Source organism: Phascolarctos cinereus, unplaced genomic scaffold (assembly GCF_003287225.1).
Source record: "Phascolarctos cinereus isolate Bilbo 61053 unplaced genomic scaffold, phaCin_HiC Scaffold_7;HRSCAF=346, whole genome shotgun sequence".
NCBI lineage: Eukaryota > Metazoa > Chordata > Mammalia > Diprotodontia > Phascolarctidae > Phascolarctos > Phascolarctos cinereus.
The window spans coordinates 73,539,938-73,562,642 of record NW_027556180.1 but is presented as its reverse complement, the minus strand read 5'-3'; the positions used below and the strand labels follow the sequence as shown (position 1 = coordinate 73,562,642).

At 34.8% G+C, this 22,705-nt stretch overlaps 1 protein-coding gene across 8 annotated transcripts in view; it reads right to left on the bottom strand.

Annotated features, from left to right (window-relative positions):
• The window catches only part of IKZF2 (IKAROS family zinc finger 2), a 188,485-nt gene that overhangs the window by 19,847 nt on the left and 145,933 nt on the right, over nucleotides 1-22,705 (bottom strand). For all 8 annotated transcript variants that reach the window (XM_021008732.2, XM_021008735.2, XM_021008731.2 and 5 more), the window contains exon 6: nucleotides 1,693-1,830. In XM_021008732.2, coding sequence (XP_020864391.1) covers nucleotides 1,693-1,830 — 138 coding nt within the window. The remainder of the gene's footprint in view (nucleotides 1-1,692; nucleotides 1,831-22,705) is intronic.

The following is a 22,705-nucleotide window of genomic DNA, read 5'->3' as shown; positions in this document are numbered from 1 at the left end:
TAGTAAATAAATATGCAAGCAACAATTTTTGAGCAAAACTGTGTTTTTCCAAGTATTCCCAAGCCTGTTATAATAACATAACTCCTGAACAGTTTTTAAACAGCTGACTTCAGATTCTCCTAAGGTTAAAGAAAGCAATAAAATATTCCAAGAATCTCCCAACATCTGCTCCTCTAGGGATAACTGGTATTTGTAATGGGTTCTAAGGAAATGCTAGAGGACTAAGGGAAATCAAATTATATGTAGTCAAAGAACCATCTGGTTTTCAAAAACAAAATGTCAGATTCTGTCCAGGGCAGTCACAGGTAGGAAGATAGATACCATTAATTCTTTCGAAGTAATTAGCACATTACTTTGTATAAACTCTACCCTAACAGCTTAAGCTAACACTCTTTCACAATATTTAGCTTACTACTACAGACTGATTTAGGAATTAGGTAAGAATAAGTCCCAGGATGTCTCTTCTGGTCATATAAATAAATAATCCTCAGTCATTTAGACAGGCAAACATACCTTTATGCCAATAGCATATTACTGTTTGCTCAATCCAAATAATAATAGCTAATAATAGGTAGCATTTATATTGTGCTTTAAAGTTTGCAAAGCACTTTACATATGTTATCTCATATGTAAACAACTCCACATACAGTATTATCTCATAGTTCCGTATCAGGTGTTTTACCAAAGACAAGAAACCTCCCCTCAAATTTCTGAACTTTCCCTAAAATAGGACAAAAAAAAAATCCCTGAGGGAAACATGACTGTGAAAAATCAGATTTTACATCTGATCTCCACAAATGCCATTAAAAATAAAAAGTCTTCTATTATTCCATTCCAAATAAACCAAAGGTAAAAAAAGTGACAAAGCAATTTAAAACATAAAAATATTCTTATTTTTCCATTAAAATACAGCAATTTTTGATAGTTAATGAGTACAAAAAAGATGACAAAAATCTCCGGATCTAAACATGTGAATTTATAAAGCAGATATTCTTAAAAGTCTACCAAATATCTTTCTTCATTATTAGCAAACAAAAAAGTTAACCACCATTTTGTTTTAGATGTTGTGGTCTTTAATTTCCTGTAAATATGCCTAGTTCTGGGGTACAGTATGGATTGATTCCCATAAAACATTCTGATTAAATAATCTTGACATTTTTCTACAAAAAACCCCAATAATTCAAAAATTACTTAGCTAAGTTGTGAAATTTATTTGTGATATCTTTGATTACCAGAATAACTGAGATAGTAAAAAGCACATATATAAACTTTACTTTACACTAGTTCATTCTTTTGAAAAACCTAAGACCTGTTTGGCACTATTTCTAAAGGCTATAGTTCAGCCAACAGGAAAAAAAAAAGGTATGACCTTATTTCCAGTCTCATATGACAATCCCAAGGTACCAGGTCTCAAAGTCAAAAGCATGCTAAATCATTTTGCCTATCTACATCACTTATTGGAAAAAATCAAAAAACACATGTAACTGATTTCTAATGAATACAAAAGTTCAATTTACTCCTGATATATGATGGAGAAATTTTACCTGAAGAATATAATACTCTAAGAGGATCATAATGTTAACAGATTTAGAAGTTATTTGAATCTTTAGGGAAAAAAGTCAAATGAAAAAAACAGAACAAAAGTGGTGGCAGAGGAGTCAATAAAAAGTCCTGAATGTCATTTCCACCCACCATGGTGACTCATGAGCTGCCCAGAAGCCTCCATACTGACATTCTGAAGGTAATTGTGGCAACGTTCCTTGTGTTCCTCCAGTGAGCTACGCTGTTTGTAGCTCCGTCCACAGTAGTTGCACTTGTGAGGTTTACCCACTGTAAAAAGAAGAGAGCTAAGCATTAGTATATCACAAGCCTCCTCTGAAGCGAAACCAGCACCTCTATTCTTTACAGCCCAGAAAAGCACTTAGAAGTGCCTTCACCATTCAAGGCTCTCCTCCCACACTGGCAAAAATATAGTGTCACTCTCTATAAATACTAAGAGAGAAAAGATAACAGTCTGTAAAATTGATGGTACCTATGGTGATGGGGAAATCCTTAATCAAGTTCACATTTTGACTAAATCCCATGCCATGACAGGCCAACAGGACACATTTTCTTTTAAATATCTGCACACTTTGTTCCCACTAGTAACCCCAGCAGTGGTCCTCTTTAGGATCTCTTACTGTGATTTGAGTCAATCCAAAGCATTTGATCATTACCTCTCCCTCCTCTAAACTCCAATGATACTTAAACTCCAGTGATACTTTATTTGTTTTCCTATTAAAGACTCAGTCTGTGTTTCATTATAGTTTCATTATATAGTGTACACACACACACACACACACACACACACACACACACATATATAATATATATTTGTAATGGATTCTAAGAAAATGCTAGAGGACTAATGGAAAATACAGCCCTCCCTCACTTAAATCCAATTCACTTGCAAGTCATAGTATCACCTTTCTGATGTCATGGTTGTCTTCAAGAACGAAGGAAAAACAACAACAACAGACAATCAGGATAAGAACATGAGGCTGATTCCAAAAGGAAATCAGCTTTACTTAGAGAACCATACCTCCAACCTGGACTAAAATTGCATTCCTAATAGCAAATTACTCATAAGGGGAACTAAGTGACTGCAAAAGATCCAGTAAAACTCACTACCCACAACTACTGGAAAAATAATTCTATGTTTATGTATCAAAACGATCTCTCATTCAAAACGCTGAGAAAATTTCAATCATATATCCAAATAATTTTACATTGTTTTTGTCATGGTATCACAAATTTTATACATACATGGTAAAAATTAAAATACAGTTCATTCTTTTCTAGGTCTTAAAGGTGTTACTTTATCATTTTAATCTTTAAATGCTAAATATGTAGGAAAATTACAGAGGAAGAACATAATTTCAACACAAAGAGACTGGTACTGATATCTGCACGAAAATCAGGCTATATGGGATTTTTTCAAAAAGCTACAGTGCATACTAAAATTGTTTCACAATTAAAATGTAGTTATAAATATTTTTCACAAATGCTACATGAAGCATAATTAATCTTTTTTTTTAAAGATGCTAATAGTCTTAGAAGGCAAAGACCCTGAAAATAAGGATCATTTCTCTGTAAATTGTGAATATTGCACAACAAATAAGTAATATTTAATGATATTTCTGTTCAAAATTCGTAGGACATCATAACTATATTCCATGACAATGTATCTCTGTACTGATACTGTTCTTCCAGAGTGCCCACAACATGCAATCTACCCACATCTCATCTATTCCTCATGGGAACCAACAGTATTTGTGTACACAATAGCTAGATAAGGTTTAGGAACCTCCACCAGGATGAAATTAATGGCATTCTAATTCACATTTATATAAGGCATTACCCTCCTAAGAACCTTGTAAGACAGGTAAAACTATACATCACCCCTATTTTTTAGTTAAAGAAACTGAGGCTTGCACAAAGCAAGAGACTCATCCATTACCACATGTCTGAGGTAGCTAAGTGGTACTGTGGACAGAGCTCTGGGCATGTAGGCAAGAAGACCAGAGCTCAAATCCAGCCTCAGGCACTTACTAACTATGTAACCCTGAGCAAATCACTTAGCCTGTTTGCCTCAGACTCTTCAGCTATAAATAGGGATAATAAAAACACCTACCTTGCAGGGTTGTTACGAGGATTAAATGACATAATACTTGAAAAGTGCTTTAGCACAGTGCTAATAGGCACTATGGAAACAGTTATTCCCTTCGTTCCCCTCCCCCCCCCCCCCGTCCCTGCCCCATTAATGGCAAAATTTTAGAACGGTCTTCCCAGTCTTGAGTCTACTTGCCTTTTGTGAGTACAATAATCCTTAATACTAAGTTACTTCAAAAAATCAACATGCAGTCACCTAAAATGCACATGATAGCATTTCTATCACAAAATTTTTCTTACTATACTGATACAAACTATAATTAAGAATATTTCTTTAAACAGAATCATTCTCTTCTGTTCAAGGCCCAGATGAGGTGCTTAAAAATCTCTTTTAGAGTTTACATGTTTTTTTTTTTTCTGGGAGATTAAAATCATTGGATATTCAAGGAATTATCAGTAAGTAACCAATGAGGGGGGCACATAGCACTGCCTGAAAAAAAAAAAACTAGGACATCATCCTCTGATCACCTCTCAAATTTCCAAAGGTTTTGTTTTGGTTTTTGTCAGTGTATGTATTTTAACTTGTAAATAAATGAGTTATTCCATTTGGACTGGAACCAGATCACAAACTGCAAAACCAGTTCTACTTTTGTGTAAAAAGAGGGGAAAGATTGTTAAAGAAATAAAAAGTGGAGAAAAAAATAGTAGAAATGTTTGTAAGCCAAAAGGAGAATTTAAGAAAATTTCTAAAGTGATTACGCTAACAATCTATCAGATAATTATGAGAATGTAATTACAATTTAATTTTTTAACCTCTTCTTAGACCTGTCTGTAGTAAAAGTTTCTATACCCCAGGTTTTTTATCTTTATGATACAATACAACTAATGGTGGTTTATGAGTCTAATGTATACTTTTGTCTGAAACTATACAACTGGCTAAAATAATGGAAGGGGAAAATGACAAATGTTGGAGAGCATGTGGAAAACTAATGGAAGGGGAAAATGACAAATGTTGGAGAGCATGTGGGGAAAAAAATAACAATGTTAGTGGAATTGACGCAACCATTTTGGAGAGTAATCTGGAATTACGCCCAAAGAGTTATAAAACTGTGTATGCTCTTTGATCCAGCAAAACCACTATTAGGTCTGTTTCCCAAGGTAATCCAGGAAAAAAGGAAAAGAACCTATATATTCTAAAATATTTATAGCAGCTCTCTTCGTGGTAGCAAGCAAAGAACTGGAATTTGAGGAATGTCTATCAACTGGGGAATGGCTAATCAAGTTGTGGTATATGATTGTGCTGTAAGAAATGATGATCAGGTTGATTTTAGAGAAACAATGAAAGCTTTGCAAGAAATACTGAAGAGGGAAATCAATAGAACCAAGAAAACACTGTAGGCAGTAATAGCAATATTGTCCAAAGAATAACTGTGACTGACTAAGCTATACTATTATAAATATTCAAATCAACTACAAAAAACTAAACTTTTAATGTGAAGAAATATCTTCTTAATTTAATTAGATGAGGAAACAGAGACCAAGTGACTTGCCCCAAGGTAATATGTGGTGAACCATTCTATATATATTTTTACTGTCTCTAAGTCAAGCATATATATATCACTTCTTATGTTTACAGTGTCAAACAGAGAGAAGGAACATACACATTTTACAAAGGAGAAAGGTCAGGTCCAGTCAAACTATCACCTATTAAAGTGATTTTTAGTTGGGAGTGATCGGGACCCAAGCCTCTGTTTTTGATTTGCTAAATTTCAGAAGTCTTGGGTTAAACTTATAATCTATCACTAGCCTTTATACAAAAGATAATTATGTATGTCAGCTGCAGCAAAAATGGTTTAGTTTCAATATAAAACTCTTTCTATTCTTCAATTTCACTTTCCATCAATTCTGCTCTGGCTGTATCCACATTTTTTATTTGTTCAGAAACAGCTCAAAACTAACAAATCTTAATCTAGTTCAAGATATTTCACTTAATAAAATTTCAATCAGGTCCCTAAGTCCTGCTTGCTGAATCTTTATTTATTTATTTTTTGTGGAAAGGAGGAGGGTTGGAAAAAGCTTATATAAGAAATCATAGTTTTCAAAGTAAAGCAACAATTTCTACTTGTAGAATAAAAAATGTCTTACCAGAAAGCTAAATATAAATGTTATTGGTTCTAACAGTATATACCATTAGCTCACAGCTTGAATTATTCAACCCCCTTCCTGACTATTATGTTTGAGGGATGCTACTGTACATGAAAGGAGAAAAAAACCAGAGTTGAAAAAGGTATAGTTTTATAGGTGCTGTTCCTCACTTGGAAGATTCTAATAAGGATGGGAAGGAAGAAGAAAGCACTACCATGGAGGAGAAAGCAGAATTCTCTCTTTTGAAAAGAAGCAGGTATGTTACATTAAAACAAGGACGGCTCTGAGTGAGGCAGGGTTACAGATGAATGGATTCAACCTGTACACTTGCCTTCTTTCTCCTACAAATAAACTGAGAATTTTACTAACTCTATTTATGAAGACCAAACCAGCTTCCATAATTACTTCTATTTCCTAATGACTTAGGCTATTCCACTTATAGTCTATCTCCTAATAACTTAAGATAGTACACTGGAAGAGAGGTAAAGAATCTTAATGACACAATTCATTCTCTAAATTATCTAATTTCTTCAGAGAAAGGCTTATTTTGCTATGTAACTAATATAATACAAACACATTCCAATCCTTATTTCTTTAATGTGGAAAAAATAAGTATAATTAATGTGGGCTATAACAAATTATACACGTGCACATTCCTATTTTAATTCACTTAAATAGTAGATATTTAATACCCTAGTTTTCAAAGTTTCAATACCAGGCTAATTCAGGAGCCTTCAAAACAGTTCCTATAAACTGTTTAACTTCAATTCTAAGATGATATATTAAAATATTAATAGGGCAAGATCACTCAGATAGGAGAGAGCACCGTAAACGATTTAAACAGTCAGGGCCATTGTCACATGTAGTCTATATATATGATCTCCTCTAGATAGTCATTGGTTCGTTTGAATTAAAAACATAAACAATTGGAAAAACAAATAAATACACAGTAAAAATTATGGAAACATAGAGCCAAAAGTGACATTCAGGTAATTTAGACTCTTCCCTCCCCCTCTCCCTTTTATCAAATCAGTTGCTTGGTCTTAGCAATTCCAGCTCTATTACATTTCTGATCTTCATTCCCCTTTCTTTACTTTAACAGAGACACCACTGAATCTCATTTTTGCCTAGACTTTAGTAATAGTTTCCTCATTGGTCTTCCACGTTCCAAGCCTTTTTCCTCTCTAATCTACTTTCCTCCTGGGCTTTTAATGACACAAGTTGGACCACGTTATTTCCATGCTGAGAAAAAGAACAACAAAATGTAACTTTAAGGCCTTTTTATTGTTACTTCAACAACCTCTACAATCCGACCGCAATCTACTTTTCTAGATATTTCACTTTTCTCCCCTTCATGAACTTTCTACTCCATTCAAACTGAACTACCAGCTGTTCTCTGACCCTGACATTCTATCTCCTTCCTCTAAACAATCAATAAGCATTTTTAAATGCCTACTATGTGCCAGGCACTAGGTAAAGATGAACAAGCCACCTCCTTTACTTATGTTTCTTACATTCACCTAACAGATATCAACTCAGATGTCACTTCTTCTCTGAATCCTCCTCAGTAGTTAATACCTACTTCTTCCCTAAACTACTTTTGTATTTATTTTGGTATATATTCTTTAGTAGAATATAAGCTCCTTCAAGGCAAGGACTGTTTAATTTTTGTCTCAGTATCTCTAAGAACCTAATTTTGTGTACATTGTAGGCACTTAATGTTGTTTAACTGAATTGAACCCATTTTTTAATTTTGAAGAGTCAAAAATGAAAAAAAACAAAACATGCATAGTATAGTGCCACAGAAATCCTTTGTGGCATAGAATTTTAAAAGCTGTCATGGACTATATTTGCCACTTATTCTAGTCTCCTCATTTCATAGTGGGGAAACTGAGGCCATGAAGCACTAAATGCTTTGGAGTGACAGAACTAGTCAATGACAGACAGCTCTGGTAGTAGAAAAAATCGAGTCTTTTGGACAGAAGAATTTTATACAACCTAAAATACTTTACTTTTCTGGGCTGGAATTTCCTACCATCTTTTGAATCTATGACCTTAGAACGTTTTAATGGCCTAACCAATGGATGGATTTTGAAAGTTTCTAAAATAAATTCAGCATTTCTTCTTAGAGTGGAGTATGAGTAGCTTTTTATTTTTAAAATGTGAAAAAAACTTATCATTTCTTACATTCACTCCAAATGGATGTCATAAGGAAGAATTAGTCCAATATATTATAAAGCTATACAAATAAGAACATTTTATACATAATCTATAAAATCTTCTTTAGGAATAGGAAACATCTTAGTCTTAGCTCCCTTATACTTATTTGGAAAAATCTTATCAACTTTTCTACTGAAACCAACAAAGAAAAAACATCCCTAAACCATGCATGATAACAAAATTATTTCCATACCCTCCCCTCGTGCAATATTTTAGGGCATTTCATTCAGCATATACATGCGTACATATATGTACACACATACAGCATGTTATTTAATGAAATCAATAGCAGAACAAATTTTAAACCTATTTTATTCTCCTTGGTTCATTTTTCCATGCATCTACTTCTAAAAATACCTACAAGGCACAAAACAACAGCCTGACATCTGCTTTTACCTGGCAACTGTTTACAGAATTGTGAAGCTGAAGACAGATTAACACTGACTGTGCAATCAACATTTTTTCTATCTTGATCTTTTGCAATCAGGGAAGTTAAAACATTGGATTACTAATTCATACTGACACTTTTTAATCCGCATTATAAAACAGGATTCCTAAGCCCTGGTATAAAGAAGAGGGAAATACTTTATTCACTATATGACTCCTACAATATCCACGGTCTGCATACAATGGTGAGAACCAAGTCAGGTGGTTTTTTCTGTTTTTATCCTATAGTTGGCCCTAAATGAAATGCCAAAGATTACCTGATCAAACAATAAAGAAATCTTCGATGATTAAATCCATTTTGTTCCTTTACTACTGATGAGGTAATGGCAGAAACTAAAATTTCATCAAATGATCCAATTCAGACCCACCAGGTAAAATGAGGATGAAGATTCTTATCAGAATTCCAAAAATGACAATATTAATGCACAGATTTGGAGTAATTTCAAAAGAAAAAGTCCTCAACGATTGTTATATTCATTCCTAGGAATAAGCAAAAAATGACAAAACTTGATAAATTATTTTTAACTCTGATTTATAAGAAACCTGAAGTGTTTTGAGACAGTTCATTAATGTTAGAGACCTCAATTATGGGGTCACTTAAACAAACTATAGAGTCAAAGTATAGCAGATATCCCAAGAGCAGATATGAAGGAGAAAGTTAGGAGTAAAAGGAAAAGTTTACTTCCAAAATGTATTCAATATATTTTGCTTTGTTGTTTGAGAAGTGATTTTAAAAAAGGGAAATCATATTTAGGAGAATTCTTCATTTTTTCACTTGGGATGTTCATTTGGAGTTCTTATAGCAGTTTCAAATTTTCTTATCTTTCCAAAGTAGTATAGTAGCAAGTGTATTAGGCTTAAGAGTCAAGGGATTTGGTTTCAAATCACTGCTTTTCCACTTAGCATTTTGTACAACCTAAAATACTTTACTTTTCTGGGCTGGAATTTTCTTATCTATGATATGAAGACTTTGAACAAGATGATCAGTTTCTAATCTTTCTGCCTGCTCTAATATTCTGTGACTCTTGGTATTTCCTACATAATGGATCTCCTTCTTTTTCAATGCTGATTGGGGGAAGAGACGGACAGGGAAGAATACCTGATATTTTGCAGAGGAAAATTCTCCCAAGGTTTCCCCACAGGCAACAGTTCCTAAGCCCTGCAAAGCTAATTGTGGATGTCAGTCAGTGTTGGTTTGGGGAGGCTTTCTCTGCAGCCTCTGAAATGTATGGTCAGCTCCATGAAAATGTACTATTAAGAAAGAAGAGGCTGCAGAATCTGGAAAAGGTCAAAGCTTTCACAGTGAAAATGTACACAAAAATTGCAACCAGGGCAATAGGGTAAGTGGAGCATACATATTCAACAGGAGGGGAAAACCCTTCAGCTGCATGTCCAGAATTAAAATCATGAGACATACTCATGGTATCAATTACTCCCCTAGAGACAAGAGAAAAGATAGCAAAATAAGTAATGAAATAAGGGATTCATCAAAATTACTTGAAGACCACAAGCATGATACCTGGACGTTAAGAGATAGACAAGGAAAGCTCTATCAAAAGGGAATAGAAATAAAGAAAATCTAGCTAGGGAATATCTTCAAAACACTGCATTATCATTTTAAAAATCTGATAATGGCTATTTACATAATTCTGCCACATTAAAATATATGCTTATACGTAATAATGGAGCACAGATCCCTCCCCCACTTTGGTATTTTGCCAAGCCAGAGTGCTAATTTCTGGACCAATAAAAATAACAATTAGGCCATGGGCTCTTTAGGGACTCTTATCTGAGAAAATGAGACACATAAACTAACATTACCATTACTCCAAACTTAACTTTCCCTGTGATAAAGATTTCTTGATTTCCTCCCCTCTTCCATCATATCCGGGATGTTATCAAAATTCTTCTCACAACAATTTTACTTTAATGATTCTCAGAGAAAATGAACTGATCAAATAACATACATAAGAGAATGCAGAATCCTTGTACTATTATTAGTACTATTCTAGTACTAATTTTCTCCCCTTTACCACCATTCCCATACTCCCTACTCAATCTATTTGATTTCTTATCATTTTTGAAATTTTATCACAAATCAATCATATCCTGGACTCACAGAGCCCAAGGAAGTTGCCTAAGCCAGGTATACAGTAAAGAAAGGTTTAATTAATCAACCAAGCAACACCTATTTGGGGAAGTAGGTGGTGTGATGGATAGAGTGCCGAGCCTGAAGTCAGGAAGACTCATCTTTTCAAATTCAAATCCAGCCTCAGACATGTACTAGCTGTGTGACCCTGGGCGAGTCACTTAACCCTGCTTGCCTCAGCTTCCTTATCTGTAAAACCAGCTGGAAAAAGGAATAGTAAATCCATTTGGCACTCCAGTATTTGTGACAAGGAAACCCCAAATGGGTTGTGAAAAGTTGGACACAATTGAAAAATGACTGAACAACAATCACAACAGGTAGTTATTAACCCCTTATGGTCCAGGTTTTATGCGAAGCATAAATGTGAAGAGTCCTTGACCTCAAGGAGCTTAAATTACATTGAATTTCATCATTCCTGAGCCTCTCACAGCCCTACTCTCCCCCCACATCTGAGGACCTTATTATTCATTGAAAAAACTGAGGCTATTCCCCCAATTCCCTCTTCTCCTAATGCCTTACCTGTCACCTATCTTCTCCCTCTAGGTCCTCCTTTACTCCTGCCTCTCATAAAAATATGGCCTTTCTCCTTGACAAGGCAAACCCTTTTACATGCATCCTTAATCTAATCCCATCCATTCTTCTCTAGACTCCTCTATCATCCTGATTCTTTTGCTAATACTCAAGTTCTTAACTACTGGCTTTTCTCCTGCTGCCTCTACAAAACAATGTCTTCCCCAACTTTAAAAGCCCTCACTTGATTGTACCATCTCAGGTAGCTATCAGTCTATATCTCTTCCCCCTTTCCCAGCTAAACTCTTTGAGAAAGCTGTCTAGAAGCAGTGTTTCTATTTCTGTTCCTCTGACTTGATTCTAAAACCAGTGTAATCTGGCTTCCAACCTGATCATCAAACTAAAATTATTGACTCCAAAATTACCAACGATCCCAAATGCCAAATCTAATGGCCTTTTCTCAGACCTTATCCTTCCTGACTTCTCTACAGTCTCTGTCACTTTTGATCACTCTCTTCTCTTAGATATTCCCTACTCTCTAGGTTTTAATGATACTGCTTTCTACTGGGTCTCCTCTACCTGTCTACAGCTTCTCAGTCTCCTTTGCTGGTTCTTCATCCAGATCACACCCACTAAAACTGGGTGTTCCCAAGACTCTTCTATTCTCCTATACTACCTCCTTTGGTGATGGTTAAATTATTAACTATCTGCAGATGATTCTCAGATCTACATATCTAGTCATAATATCTTTCTTGAGTCCCAGTCTTGAATCACCAATTGCCTTTTGGATACCTTGAACTGTAGTCTTGTAAGCATCTCAAAACTTAACACAGCCAAAACAGAACTCATTATCTTTCCCAACCCTAGTCCTCTCCTCTTACTGTCAAGGGTACCATCATATGCTTAGCTATCCACACTTATAATCTTTGTATCATCTTAGACTCTTCTCCTCATATCCAATCTGTTGCCAATTATTGTCATTTCTACCTTCACAATGTCTCTTAATATCTCCATGTCTCTCTACTCTCCAGACAGATACCCCTGATGCTGATGCTCATCACCTCACACTTGGGCTTGCAATAGACTTCTGGTTGGACTTCCTGTCTTAAGTCTCTGCCCACTTCAATCTATCTTCCATGTGGCTGCGAAAGGGATCTTCTTAAAGCTAAAGTCTGACCATGTTATTTACCTACTTAATAAACTCCAATGTTTCCCTATTCCCTTTAGCACAAAATACATACTATTGTTTGGAAAGCCCTTCATAACTTGTCTCCTTCCTACTTTACCAGGCTTCCTATATTTTACCTCCTCCATTCACTTTCTTTAAGATCCAGAAAACCTGCTTTCTTGCCTCCATACCATTTCTGCCTACTGGCTTCCCTGGCATCCTTTAAGACTCAGCTCAAATCTTACATTCTTCAGGACTTTTTTCCCATTCCTCTTCCCCCCTTCCTACACCCCATTGCTAATTCATTCTGGTTACTTGAGTAGAGAATATATACCTATAAAGATATACACTAAACATATGCAGAATGTTGGGAGGGCATTAACAGTTATGAAAATTGTTTCATGTATAAATGATTCTTAAGATGAATTTTGAAAGAAATTAGGGCTTACAAGAGGCAAAAGTGGGTGAAGAAGGAATGCCTTTCAGGCATGAGGCCCAACAAATACAATGCCATCAATATGGGAGATGAAGTACTATGTATGAGGACTTAAGAAGAGCTTTATACTTAAGGACAGATAAAACCACCAGATATACCCAGGATCATGAATTGCTAAAATATAAGTCAAACCTCAGCAACCATGGTGGAAAATACTTTTATTCAGTTAAGCATATCTGATCTAAAACTTACATTAAATATCTGACTAAACACTAGACAAATTCTGATATAAATGATATTACAACATGTATGTTACTTCTTTCTTTCTACTATCTCCCATATTCCTGTATTCTTCACTGGATTTTAACTTTAGTGAAACCACCACCATTATATTATTAAATTCAAAATTCTTTAAAAGGTGATAATTATGCTCAATTACTTTTTTTTTGTTTGCAGATAAATGTTTGATATTTAGTTTTATTTTCCCTATCTCTCCTGATTGTTTTTCCCTGTCATTTGGGAATATTCCAAGATATGGCAAGATAGTACAGGTTGTGGATGAACAGGTTTCTTTGACTCATCTACATGGATCAAATAGGAAAAATAAAGAGAAAGGGTGGAGGTTAGCTTTAACAACAACAACAAAAAAATGTGACGTGCTCTTCTGGTACTGAGTGAGTAATGAACCTGGCATGCAGCCTTACCACTGGGCCATGGAGTTCCAAGCATGCCAAACCTGCAGACTCAGCTTTTTGGAAAGAAAAGGTGGAAGATTTTTCAAATAGAAGCATAAGATTCAAAGCTAGAATGGCTCTTGGAAATTATCTAGTCCAACGTCCTCACTTTACAGATGAGGAAAGTGATGCTCAGGAAGAAGATACTACACAGGAATATGTGGCAGGGACAGGAGCTGTCAAAGTTGGGTACAACATGGTCAGATCATTTGTAACTTCAGAGATTCTTCCAAAAGTATTTAACACAGCAGGAAAGAGCAGTGTCACTAAAAGTACTTTGAGGAATGATGAGTCTTATGATCCTTCCTTTTTGCTTCTGAACTCCTCGTTATGGGAATAGAGTCAAGATCCCAGTTTATATCTGATTTGATTGACATATTAAAAAGGCTGTGCTAAGGTGAGTACAAGTTAGAAATGGAGTCTTTTCATTCCTGGTAGAATTTTTTTTCCTCTCTTGAGACAGTGACCTTACCTTTGAAGTAAACACCAGCATTTAAATAAAAGACCTATAAACACACAACATATAGTAGAAATAAGAAAATGATTCCTTTGTTGAGAACAAGAAAAAATACTTTACTCTTTTAGAAGGTTGTGGATTGCTTTACTGACTGACCTGACTCTAAATGGCTTTTCTCTCCTGGTCAAGTTTCAGTGGGCAGGGTCTGAGTGTGCTTTTCTGGATTATAAGCAGAAATGAAGATACCAGTCTTTTTTTTTTTCCAGTTTCTATTGCACAGTGCACAAACAAGGACAGAGCATACTAACTCCAGTTCACACTAGGTGTACGAAATCAGCACAGCACAGTTATGTAAATCATGTGTGCAACTGACAATGCTTGTGTAACTCTCAGTGTAATCCACCTCTACCAGTGCCTCCAGGAAGGAAGGAGTGGCAGAGGGTGGGGAAAGTTCACACTTGGGAGATCAAACAGTGAGTCGGTCAGATGCCAGTGCTACAGATCAGGTGAAAACAGTTCCTTCTTATGGAAAGCCTCCAGGATAAATTTTATTAAACTCAATACAGGGTTATTACAAGGCAAGCAGTGAGCCACACATGAATTGACTTTTCAGTCAGTACAAGTATCCTAGCCCTGGATTATTCTAATACCATTGTACCTGGCTAAATAACTTAGTACACAAATAGAAAACATCCATAATTCTTTTAATATAGGGTCTTAAAATATTGTTATCTTTTTAAAAAGCTGGTTGTCAAAATCTATTAGTCAAGTGCTATACTAACTCTTTTGTGTTAAAACATTCATAGAAAGACAATAATACACATACAACATAGCTTCCAGTAACTTCCATATTCTAAAAAGACTAGTAAAAAGGCTTATATTTATATTCTAAAAAGCCTTATAAGTTCCGGTAATTTACATGTTTTAAAATGTCTAGGGGTCAGTTGTGGTATTTCTTCCTTCAATTATATCAGAAAATGGATGATATGGTTAAGAAATCCTCGATGGCAGGCTGAAGCAATGACAGAAGGGAGGTAAAGGGAGTATAGGGATGACACAACTCATCTTAATGTGAAGCTATAATAACATCATGCTCTCACTCAAAACCTTTCAGTGGCTTTTTACTGCCCAACAAATGAAGTTCAAATTTCTTAGCCTACCTTTCAAGAACCTACACAAGCTGGTTCCAACCTTTCCTTGCTTTATCTCATACTATTCTTGAAATTTATATTCCAGGCAACATGGACTACTGACCTTTTGAAGGCTACCCCTCACGAGTGGAATGTGCTTCATTCCCCCACCAACCCCATCCATCTCCATTAAAAAAAAAATCTTATCCATCCTTTAAGGTCTAGCTCAAATGGCAGCTTCTTCATAAAGTTTTCCCTCTTATTTCAGAAAGAAGTGATACCTCTTACTTCCACAACGTTTGTTTCAATTCAGTCAATGAACATTTTATCTACTTATAAATTCTTCACCTTTTTTCCCTCTTAGCTAAATAGTTAAGTAAAATCCTCCTTCCTCTCCTGCCCTTCAACTTCTCTTTTGTCATTTTCTGTACTTTTCTAAAAGAGTTTTCCCTCTTATTTTCTTCATTCATTCTCTTATTTTTCTGTTTATATTAAACTTTTTTTTGCACATGGTCCTCATACTCATTTATGCCTTATTTAGTCTCTGTTCCTTATGGAATTAAAGCTTCTAAAGAACCTACTTTGAGTTCCTACTTCTAAACAATTTCCATGTTATTGCCTTGTGAGTTTGCCCCTCCCTCCCCTTTTTTCTATTGTCTTAGAAGTGTCAATTCTACTGCATGGACAGAAGAATGGCTCCATGGCAGAGATTTTCTTTTGTCCCTGATTTTGCAGTATATTTCTACCCCCTCAGCCTCCCAATGATCATTTTATTTACCATTTTCAATATAATCTTCTCTTAGGGCCTCTCACCTTTCTGATTGTTGGTTTTCCCTATGAGCTCTGTTTCCTCTGGAGGTACAATATTCTCCTAGGGACAGCTGTCTCTCTGAGGACCAAATGCTTGCAAATTTTTGTCCACTGTAAGGTCTCCATCTCCTGTTACAGAATGTATCTCCCCTCCTCTGAGAGTGTTCTTCCATGGGACCTCCTTGACCAGGGAATCAAGACTTTTCCCTCTTTCCCCAATTTCAATCTTTCCATTTGCCACTTCTCCCATTCTCCTGTAGTCTTGCTTCTTTCTGTCAAATGGCTGAAAATCAGTAACTGATATGTCTGTCAGTAAAATGACATTAAAAGAAAGGCATTAGCATCTGCTTTGCCACTGTACGCTAAGGACCATGGGACCTTTCCATTTGACTTGCAGCTGAAACCTTCCTTTCATCCTTGAGTACAGAGACTATCCTAATTTTCTATTTATATTCCTAGGGCTTAGCACAGTGCTTTGCCTGTAGTAAGCACTTAATAAATGCTCTCTTCATTTATTCCTGAGAGACTATAGGAACTATTTTCACTTCATTCTTTACCATTTATTTGATTATGGCATGTCACATATTTTCCTTTATCTTCATCTTCCCCTATTCTCTCACACAGGCTACAGGCTACAGGGTGATGAATTTTTCAGGTTACAGCAATTCTTGTTGGCTACTTCTGGCATATGGAAGGTGATAGGGCTCCACATTAGTTGAGAGAATGTTGAGGCAATGCTGTATACCAAAGTAAGAGATGGAGCTGATGTCTAACTTTTTAGGGACAGATATGTGTGGTTTCAGACATTCTTTAAGAGAGGCATATAGAGAGATAAAAAAAAATATTTGGAAGTTACAACTTAGGAAAAGCTGTTTCCTCATTATAATCTCTGATTTGTGGCTTGCCTCCCTCAAAACTTTAGAGAGAAATTTTCTTGGATGAGACAAGTCATCTCTTTCTTTGTCCAAGCTTGAGACCTCATTTCAGTCTCATCCAAAGACGTCATTCATTCTTATAGATTCTCTGCTATATTCTAATCTGTGTAACCTCTCTGATTTCTGTTTGCTGCTTTACTTGGAGAAATGGATTTTACTTGCTATTTAAAAAAAAAGATCATGCTCTAAGTCATAGAGAATTTATCATCTATGTCAATGACAAGAATTTCTACAATGAGGAAAAAAAAGCCAGATCCATGAAGTATTCATGGCTTAGGTAATCATTTCTTTATAGTTAAGAATAAACATATTACAATTACAGAGGACACAGTATTCGTGGTGAGTCAATATTCTATGATAGAAGAGGTAGTTTCAAGGAAAGTGTTTTATAAGCCCTAAAAAATGTGATTAAGAAGATTTTAAAGAGTAAAACCCTCCCACTTAAATAATGTTTTATGATTTGCAAAGTGCTTTCCTCACAACAATCCTGTAAGGTAAGTAATAATTATTATCTATCTTGAGGCAATATGGTATTGGATAGTCTCCTAGCTGCTGGTGTTAGGAAGACCCAGGTCTAAATTCTATCTCTGACATTTACAAGCTATGTGACATGTAGTTTTCTTTAGTTCATTCATCTGTAAAATGAAGATAATTAAGCCAGTAGTGTCTTCCTATTTTACAGGGATTTTTTGAGGTTGAAATAAAATAAGAATGTAAAGAGTGCATTTCAGACCTTAATGTGCTATAGACATGTGCCACCCTCCTCATACTACTACCACTACAACTACTGCTACTACTACAACTACTACTACTATTACTACTACTAACTACTATTACCACCACCACTATTCGAATTATTTTTCTTTCACAGGTGAGAATACCAGGGCTTAGAATATTAAGTAACTTATCTATGGTCACAAAGCTAGTCAGTCTTAGAATTAGGCTTAAGAAAATGGCAAATCTTCTCCAGAGAAGAGTAAAATTTTATTCTATAGGTTCCATGTCATACTGGATTCAATCCAATTCAACATATACTTAAATACTGGAGAGTAGTAAAATTTAAAAGGCTAAATAAAATAAAGGGGAAATAGAACACAGCTCAAACATCCATGTCAACATTACATAGTACGTGATATTAGTCATCTCCCCAGGAAAAAATTTCTAGAATCACCCTAACAGGTGGATATGCATTTGACTTTCTAGTCAGTCAGTAAAGAAGCATTTATTATTTGCTACATGCCAGACTCCATACTAAGCACTGAGGATACAAAGTAAGGCAAAAAACATTCCCTACCCTCAGTCATGGTGAAATATGACTTTGGAGCTATAAATCAACTAGTATTCTATAAGGCTGAGTGCTATTTAATATGTAAGTAATACAATGGCATAAGTTACTAGTGTCATCATCAAATTTGTCAATAATAGGAAATTAGGTACAAAATGCTTAGAACTAATGAATTAGATCCAGATTTAAAAAATTTTTTTAAACCCACAAATGTAAGATAAAAAAAATTGTGGAGAGAAGCTAAATTTTCTGATAGCGTTATTAAAAACTAAACATGAATTAATTATGTAATGTTACTTTAAAGATACTAATACCACAAAAAAAATAAGTTATTACCTTCATCCTAATAAGTAAATTGTACAGTAATTACCACATGCATAGGATCACAGGATTTAAATCTGGCAGGGATGTTTTAGATCACCTAATCCAACCCCAACATTTTACAAGTTTACATTTCGCAAACCAAGGCTGAGTGTGGAAATAATTTGCCTAAGGTCACAAATGTAGTAAGTAGCAGAGTCACTCCAAATCCAGGGCTACTCGATACCATTTACGTTTATAAGCTATTATTCAATCTGGAGCTTCACAAGATAAAAAAAAAATGTAGTGAGCTAGAAAGGGAATTTAAAAAAAAGAAAGCACATATACCCCCACAACCAAAACACTAAGATGAAATAGCTGGAGAATATAATCTAAGGGAAAGGGTAAATTAATTGATATTAATTAGTCTAGAGAGAAGAAATTTTTGGTTAGCTCAACTTGAAAGAATACTATATTGGTCAGCCAAAATCTCATGTTCTCCCTTTATGACTCAAACAACTTAGCTTTGTTTTGTTTAGAAGATACAAACTATAATCTTAGCCAGAAGGCACGAAAATTTATGAAAGGGACTGATGTAGAGAGTAACACAAATCATCTTCAATCCATTATCACTACAACATACAAACTTCAATGTAAATACATTATTAGAGAAAATTGATGATAGCAAGTCATTCAATATTTATTGATGGATCCATTTTACTACATGTGAAGCTCTGTACTATTTCAAAAGGAGGAAAACCTACCTTCTGTCTTTAAGGAAATTAAAATCTAAAAGCGATGACAGTCTTTCAAAAGATGGGAATATGGAGAACCTACTGTATATAGTTTCTCCTAATGAGGATACAATGGGTTTAAATTATTGAATGGATACCAAGAAAGGGGGAGGGGATACCAAAGAAGATTGCTAAATACTGAATACATTATAAAGCTAGGTAGTATAACCAACTTCCATGTAGGATTTTAGAAATAAACTACAACCTATATGTGTATGGATGTATAGGTGTCTATGTCTGTATATGTATGTCTGTCCAGAGCAATTCATACCTAGAATCCAGAATCCCTGCTGGATGCATATTGATTTAAAAAACCACAAATTAAGATTATCTTTGTTGTACTGTATTTTTATTTATTTTGTCAATCATTTCCCAATGACATTTTAATCTGATTTAGGACTACAATCGGGAGTTTTATGGACTACTTGTGACCAGCAGGCTGGAAATTGACACAACTGGAATAAGTAGCTTCTGAAAGTTTTTCCACTTTCTATTGACTTAAGAAGCATGGGTATTCATGTAAACTCTGAGAGAGCAAAAAAAAAAAAAAAAGATAAAAGTATTTGGTACTGGATATCAACCAGGAGATCATATAAAAGGACAAATACATATTTTTGAAAAAAAAAAAACTCAGTAAATCTTGCATACCTAAAATTGACAACTGATCAAGAATAACAATTAGCATAAAATTACAAGTAGGCTGCAAAATTCACAAGGAAATTTTGCTTGGAAGACTACTAGAATACACCCCAATCTCATCCCTTTACAGAGCTGGGAAGTTTAGGTGTGTAGTAAACTAAAAATATTTTCAAACTTTTTTATGGATTAGTTTTGCTGATTTTTTTCTTTTTTTTCCTTTAAAATTATTATTTGTTACATGGGATGGCTTTCTGAGAGGAAAAGAGTAAAAGGATGCCAGGAAAAATTTTGGTGATGTAAAAAATAAGATATCAATGAAAGCTTATTTAAAAAAAAATCAGAAAGCAACTGTGGTAATAGCATCCAAGGAAGCTTTTATTATTTTCTTATTTCTAAAAAAAAACACAACTTCTTTGCTTTTCAACCAATAATCATCTCAAAAGTTCTGTACCTATTCGATTTGAAAATCTGAGAGACATAATAAATGTGAGAAATATTTTTCAAGTGTGCATTGTATACAGAGCAGTGTGCTTATGTTTTGGAATACACACCAAAAATTACATACCACATGGTCCCTGCCCTCATGGAATTTGGCTGAGTAAGAAATATTTGTTAATTTTTCAATTTTTTTCAAATAATTAACTTTAACCAATAAGATCTCCTTAGTATTTTGGAAAATTAAAACAATTAATGGTGGTCAACCGTTTCACTTTCAAGAAAACAGATATTAATTAATATTCAAGGTTGTGTGAGATTGCTCCTTTCCTTTTGCTGTGAAAGCTGATACAGAAGAATGTATGACAGTATAGAATAAGGAAATATAATCTGTATAAATGCCAAAAAAGTGTAGACTTGTATCTTATTTTGTGATGATGGCCACAGCAAGGTGGAATATATAGCGCACTGGACCTGGAGTCAAGAAGAGCTGAGTTCGAATCAGACCTCAAACATTGGGGGAAAATCACTTCCCTTCCATCTTCTTCAGTGTACTAAACTATAAAATGTTGGTAATAATAGCACCTATATCCATCCTACAGTTATTGATAGGATCAAATGAAATCCTGTAAGACTGCTTAGCACAGTGGCTGATATATAGTAAAGACTTAGTAAATACTTGTTTTCTTCCTTTATTTGAGCATAGCATAACCATGGTATGTATAAAGAGGATAATAACAACTCTAATTTGAAAAATACAGAATTTAGAGTATGCCAGGACCTTAGGAATCACTATTTATTTGTAGTCCAACCCCGTTATCTTATAGAAACATTTAAGTGACTTTCCCAAAGTCATATAAATCGAAAGCAATAGATTAGAATTCAAACAGGCTTTGTGGCCCCAAATCCAGTATCCTTTCTACTATACTAAGCTGCAACCTAGTTTTTTTCCAGATTTTTCCTGAACATAAATGCCAAACATTATTTTTATTGCTTTAAGTTCAGGGCTTAATTAAAACATCATTTTTTCCTAGAGTATCAGATTTAATAGGGTTAACTGAAAAGGTAATATGTAAAAGAAAATCCATGAATTTAAAGGTCCAGTAATTGAGGATACATACACCAGTACCCAAAATTACAAAACTAAGAAATAAATACAATTGATCTTTTTTTCCCTTTGGCATCACCAACTAATTCGCTTGTGCTCTTCAAGAAGCTCTAAAAGTTTGTCAGTTTAAATTTACATTAAGCATATTCAATAATAATGTGAATGATAAAATAACAGTAGATGATCAATAAGATTGAGGACTAGGTACTGCTAATACTCATAACCTCTTAAACTTCTCCAAAAGAGATACCATATGCAAGAGATAAAGCAATTTCAGCCACCTACACTCTAAGAAACTAGGAACCCTCTCAATGAACTAACAGCAAAGAAATTTAATCCCTAACCTTAAACAGGCTGACCTTACCCATCACTCACTATACTCTGGCAGGGTTACACAAGCATACCCATAGGTTTGCTATAAACTCACCTCACTCCCAGCCTACTCTATTTCTTCCCAGTGCTGAAGAAAATCAAAAGGCAGAAGCTTTCTCTGGATGGGACAGTAGTGAGGCAGCACATTCTCCTGCAACAGAGCTCAGCCAGAAAACTAAAAATCAGAGGGAACTAAAGTAGCATACCAGCAGTGTCTGGATTCAAAATGGGGGGAAGACATAACTACAGGAAGGTAAAGGTTAATAAAGAACTGCACAGTCAAGCACATAGGAATATTCCTACCAACACCCTCTCTATCACCTAAATAACTGCCATTTCTAAGATGGAGGTACAAAAGGAAAAAAAAGGGGCCAAGGGTAAGATCTACAAGACAATAATGTAGAAACTGTTGAGAAGAGGGAGTCTAAACATTTTAAAATTATGAAATTAGACATTTATATTTAAGTTTTAAGGTTTGTGGGTCAAATCTAAGATTAGAGAGTAAGAAGAATCAGAGATATGGGCCATATCTCTTTCCCAATCCCAGTTCCATAACTTTGCCTTTTGAAAAGGAAAATGTATATTGTTCATATGGATAAAGAAACAAAATGAAAATCAATGTGATATATGTTATATTACTGAGCCAGTAAATGCCTAAGTTTGGCATTTCCAGTTCTAAAATCTTATTAAAAACTTTACATTGTGAACTTGAGTTGGTATGGGCAGGGGAATATATGGGTTTAGAATGTCATTCCATCATTTATACGACAGAGCTTAAGGTTATCTTTGAGATCTTTAGTAGGCTGGTTGATTGGTGTGTTTATCCAGTATTTCTTTAAGTGAAGAATATACAAGCCATCTTATTTACTTTTCTTCGTCTTCATGCCCCTTTTTTTTACATTTAAAAAAATTGCAAGTTTTACCATAGACATCCATTTTCTTTGGTTTAGCTGCTGTGATAAAGTAAGACTCTAACAAGG